The sequence below is a fragment of the Quercus robur genome, chromosome 2, assembly GCF_932294415.1.
Source record: "Quercus robur chromosome 2, dhQueRobu3.1, whole genome shotgun sequence".
NCBI lineage: Eukaryota > Viridiplantae > Streptophyta > Magnoliopsida > Fagales > Fagaceae > Quercus > Quercus robur.
In genome coordinates, this window is record NC_065535.1 from 62560502 (window position 1) to 62565981 (window position 5480).

The following is a 5480-nucleotide window of genomic DNA, read 5'->3' on the forward strand; positions in this document are numbered from 1 at the left end:
TGGTAGCGATTGCATGAAAATTGACTATATTGGTTTAGCATTAGTTAGGACAATTTCCAGACTTTCTGAATATTCAAATTGACCTAAAGTAATATCACAGGACACATTCTTTAGCTTCTACTGTTGAAGAACAAAAAAAAAGAAAGGTATTAAGTCTACTAATGTGTTAAAAGATACTTTATTAATAATTAAATAATTAAAAAAAACCTAATGTGTTAAAAGATAGAGACTGTAATGCTCAATTGGGTGATTTTGGACCGGACTTGGGTGTCAGGTTGATGATTATAGTCTACGGTCCACACCACCTGCTGGGACTATGGGGTATTTAGACCCTGGCTAGGTGACCCCAGATCATTTGAGCACAAAGACTGATGTGTTTATTTGGGATTTTATTGTTGAAGCAGGGTATGATGCTTTTAAGTTTTAAGATAGGATGTATCTTTGTGCAGACATGCAATCATCTCAGTTGGATTAATGGAGACATTATTGATTTCAGAAATGGTAATAAGGTTGTAGACTCTGTTGGGGAGTTTAAGTTGAAAAAGAAGTACCCAAATATTTTGTTTGAGAATATTGCTCAAATCTGGGGATTCCCATCCAAACTCTAGGCAAGGGAGAGAAGAGAATGCTAGTCTTTGGCCCGAACTCTGTAACTTCTGTCTACCACTTGGATGAAACTGCAGTGATAGTTGAGTTCAACAAGGCAAGATTTGTCTCTGACTTTATGGTTTTTAAAGAAACTTTAGAGAAAAGTGATGGTCCAATCTCAGTTTTGCACTATTTTGCAAAACTTTTGGAAGGTGGAATCACTTATTATACTGGTATTTGTGATACTTATAAAGTGGTTTGCAGCTCAAACATTTCGAAAGTATTATTTGCCGATCAGGTAATGACAGTTTGGTATTAAATGGAAGAGGGAAGTGGTGGTATAAAATAGATGAGGAAGTAGGTCCTAAGTTATTCAATACAATCAATTTACTTAAAAATTGCATTTTGAGCATTGTTTGTAAAAATTGCTTTTATAAGCCTTATATTTACAAATTGCTTATCGATTATCGATCGGCAGATGACCCAGGCAGAATTTAAAAACTTTCCTTCTTGGTTCTTTGCTTCCTCCTCATACAAGTCAGACCAAAAGAACTCCGAATTTTAGTCCAAATACATTACTTCCCTTAGTCCCACATTTTGCGTAAATCAAAATTATGTCCTTTTTTTTTTTTTTTTTTGAACCAAATTATGTCCTTTTGGAGGCCACTAATAGCACAATTTTGATGAAGACTAACGAGAGAGCTACACTGAATAAAAGTAAAGTTAAGGAGAGTAATTTGTAATTTAGCCATTATTTAATTATATTAATTGCTTCATCCATGTCAATAGATGAAAATTTTCTGGCTTTGATCATACATCTTACATCATTCAGAAAAAAGAAGTTGTACCTACAATTCCCCCCAACATACAAAGGTAATTAAAGTTGATATAATAGGATAGATCTCTTTGCCTTTATAAATACAAGGAAGATGGAGAGAGCTTGTTTATGTTACAAACATGCAATCTCTGTAAGCTCTAAATACCTTAATAATTTTATCAACAATTCAATAACTAATATATAACATAAAATAAAATTACTTCCTTTAACCATCACACATTTTTTATATTAAAAAGAGAAAAAGAAAAAGAGAGAGATTAACTATTGTACACTGAGAGCTATTTGGCAACTCAATTCAACATCTTCTTCACCCATAACTGAAATAAAAGTACTTGCTACCAAACCAAGTTCTATTCCACAACACGACTTAAATAAAACATACTACAATGTCACCTCCGAAGCATATATTCTCTTATCGGCCTCTAGGATTCACAATTTCAGAGAACACTGCCCCAGAGGACATTAATCTATCTGACTCTTTAAAAGCAAAACCTCCAAATTCTCTACTTATTACGTTCACGCTACTATCACTAGTTGTACTTGACACTTGCCCAATGCTGCTACTAAACATTTCATCACTATCAATCATGGTGGACTTGGGCATGAAAGCTTTCTGATCATCCTCCATCTCAATATCAACCAAATCAAGCCTGCTATCTTTTTCTGCACATTCTTGCAACTGTAATGCGAACTCAAGACCCCATACCACATCATTCATCGATGGTCGTTCAGTTCCATTGTCAAGCAAACAACTCACAGCAATCTCACCAAATTTCTTCAAACATTCTGGTGCAATCTTACCCTTCAAAAATTGATCAACAATATGATCAAGCTTTCCATTGCGACAACATTGTCGAGCCCACTCAGCTAAGCTCACTTGCTTCTTGTCCACCGTGCGTACAATTGGTGGCCTTGCACACAACACTTCAAACAACACCACACCAAATGAGTACACATCGGACTTCTCAGTTAGCTGTTGGCGTCGATAGTATTCTGGATCCAAATACCCAAAACTACCCTTCACCACTGTGCTTACATGGGCCTTAGATATACCAGTGGGACCAAATTTAGACAACCCAAAATCAGACACATTGGCCATCCAGTTCTCATCTAACAAGATATTTGTTGTCTTCACATCACGATGAATGATAGTTTGCTTCGCACCTGTATGAAGGTAGTTCAACCCACGCGCTGCACCAATACAAATCTGGAGCCGTTGTTTCCACGAAAGAGGTGGATTATTGGTGTTGTAAAGATGATCACGAAGGGTCCCATGAGCCATGTAATCATACACAAGAATCATTTCCTTTCCCTCGTTACAAAATCCAATCAGAGAAACGAGATGAAGATGACGAAGCTGTGAAAGCATCCTGATCTCAGTCTCAAACTCGTGGGCCCCTTGTTGTGAACCGGGTTTTAATCGTTTGATAGCAACCGCAGTGGTCCCATTATCAATGTAGCCTTTGTACACGTCCCCGAACCCACCAACACCAATAATGTAAGCATTATCGAAGTCTTTAGTGGCTGCTTTAATCTCCGCCAGTGTAAAGTAACGGCACATATCAGATGGTAGACTTGACGCGCGTGTTTTTGTTGACTTGGTCGTGGTAGTGAAAGAAAATGGACCCCACCGAGTAGTCCCATCGCTAGAGCTAGAGTCCTTCGCTCTCTTGGCCCGCCGGAGTATCAAGAAGCCAAGTATTGACAGTACAATAAAACCGGCAACTCCGCCACTAACGACGGCGATTATGGTTACTGTGTTATTCTTCTTCGACTTTGTTGATTGTCTCTGCGGAACAGTCGTTGGAGGGGTCAGCGGAAGTGGGTCGGGGTTGGGTCCGGCGAGGTTGCCATTGCTGTCGCTTACTTTGAAGACCTCGAGACCGTTCAAGATTGCATCACTGAAATAAGTTGCGTCGTCATCAGGGTTTGCTTTTAGGGCGATAGAAAGGTTCATTTTCTTCTGGTTTTCTTTGCCAAACATTGACACAGCGTAGTCTTTGTATACGGGAACACCATTACTACCTGCCCAATTCATCACGTTGGCTTTTGTCTCAGCAGTTTGATTTGCTATGAAAATAAGAAACACTCGGTCGTGCATAGCAATAATCTCTGGTTGAAACTCGCAGAAATGTAACCTAACAAGATAAACAAATCCAGAATCTACGGAAAATTCCCAAGTGAGATTGTAGCTCTTATTGATAGTTTTGTTCATTCCCATGGTCCGGGCAGACCGATAGACATCTTGCGGTGCAGTGTAAGCTGGTATTTTGGTAAACTGCAGTTCAATAGTTGTGTTAATAGGTAGAGGTGAAATTCTATCTTCTGTCAAGTACATGTTGTCCGGACTCCAGCTCCGGAACATTCCTGTATCTTCACTGGGTGTGATGGACTGCCCTCCAACATTTATTCTGTATTCCATCTCGAGAGCAGTTCTGTTACCGATGAGGTACTGGTTCTGCTGGCCGATGAAAGGGAACCCTTCATCGTTAGACGGAGTGTAATAGAGATAAGGAGGCATGGACAAGATTTCAATTCCGTTGACAAAAGCAAACGAATTGGAATCGCTTGGAGTGAAGGTTAAATTCAGCCTCTCATCTTCCTCGATGTTGACACAGAATTCTCTCAATATGGTATCACCAGGATCGCCATCGGCGTCAGCGGTAACTGAAGCGATAAAGTTGCTAAGAAGAGTAAAATGTCCAGTTTTGACAGAGAAGATGGCTTTAGAGCGGTCGAAATTGCCGTACGAAGCTGGATAGAAATATAGTCGAACAAATTTTTGGCCGGGAGTGGCTGGGAATATGTAGGTGAATGCGGAGTCAGACAAGCGGGCTGTGGTATAGGGTACTTGGGAAGCAGATGAGGATTGCTTAAGTGAGTCTTTGGCTAGAGAGGCCTGGTTTTGTGCTAGGTCTTGAGGGAAGAATTTTGAATTGACATCTCCAGTCCAGGTCCGACCATCTAATGCAGTCGAATTGTCAGAGGAGCCACAGTTAAGGATAATATTATCGACTGGTATATAAGGAGATGGAGAGTCACCACCGTCTACGGTGTTGGCCAAGTGGTGCAGTAAGAAGACGAAGTAAAGAGATTTCAAACATGGTCGGAGTGTGGTCGAAAGATATGTGTTGTCCATTGTAGCACAACTGAGAACGAAAGATCGTATTGCTGTGCTTATATGGTTAAGTGTGTAGAAGGACAATTGTTTTTTCTTATTTTATTTCATTTATTTACTCGTTGAAGGAGTCAGACCCTAGGAAATTTTGACTAGCACAACTGAGAACGAAAGATCGTATTGCCGTGCTTATATGGTCAAGTCTGTAGAAGGACAACTGTTTTATCTTATTTTATTTCATTTCTTTACTCGTTGAAGGAGTCAGACCCTAGGAAATTTTGACTGGTAGGAAATTCTTTAACTTGCTTAAAAGTTAAAACATTTCGGGACTAGTGTGAATACTTCACTTTTTTCTTTTTCTTTTTTTTCCAATACTCATTGCAACGACAAATTGTGGCACGAAGGTGTGGTCTAGATTTTAGAGTTTAGACCCAGTGGCACAAAAGTTTTCTAAACAGATTTTTCTGAGAAGTGGCCGGGGAAGACTTGAGGAAGACTCCAAAATGAATTTTTCACGTGATTAATGATATGATAATACGCACGATATATATGTAACTCTTTGAGGAGTTTCTTGTCGCCCTCAACATGTTAAAACATTCGCATCAGAGGTGTTAACATACCTAAAATACTATTTTAGCATTCAAAATCCTTAAAAGTCCACTACATCAATGTTGCTAAAAGTCAAATTTTTTAACACTTAGCTATACTAAGAGCACTCTCATCAGGTGTGCCAAATGCCAAATATTTGGCATTTGGCACACTAAACACCAAAAAACATCTCTCATGAGGTGTTCTAAATCTTAAAAAATTTGGAACACATGAACAGTACGCTCTTATATTTGAGAGCGTACGGACATATGTGTTATAATTTTAATGAATATTTTATTTTTTCTCTCTCATTCCTCAGTCAGTTTCTTCCTAATTTTTTCTCAAACA

General features: G+C 38.9%; 1 protein-coding gene across 1 annotated transcript; it reads right to left on the reverse strand.

Moving 5' to 3' along the window:
• Positions 1-1626: 1626 nt before the first annotated feature.
• Positions 1627-4688, reverse strand: LOC126714407 (receptor-like protein kinase FERONIA). The gene has a single exon (XM_050414541.1). It carries the CDS (start codon positions 4563-4565, stop codon positions 1839-1841), a length of 2727 nt encoding a protein of 908 aa, XP_050270498.1. The 5' UTR covers positions 4566-4688; the 3' UTR covers positions 1627-1838.
• Between the last annotated feature and the right edge of the window lie 792 nt (positions 4689-5480).

Bases quoted from the DNA above. Each gene is read 5' to 3' on its own strand.
- LOC126714407 (XM_050414541.1), bottom strand. From the start codon at position 4,565: ATGGACAACACATATCTTTCGACCACACTCCGACCATGTTTGAAATCT.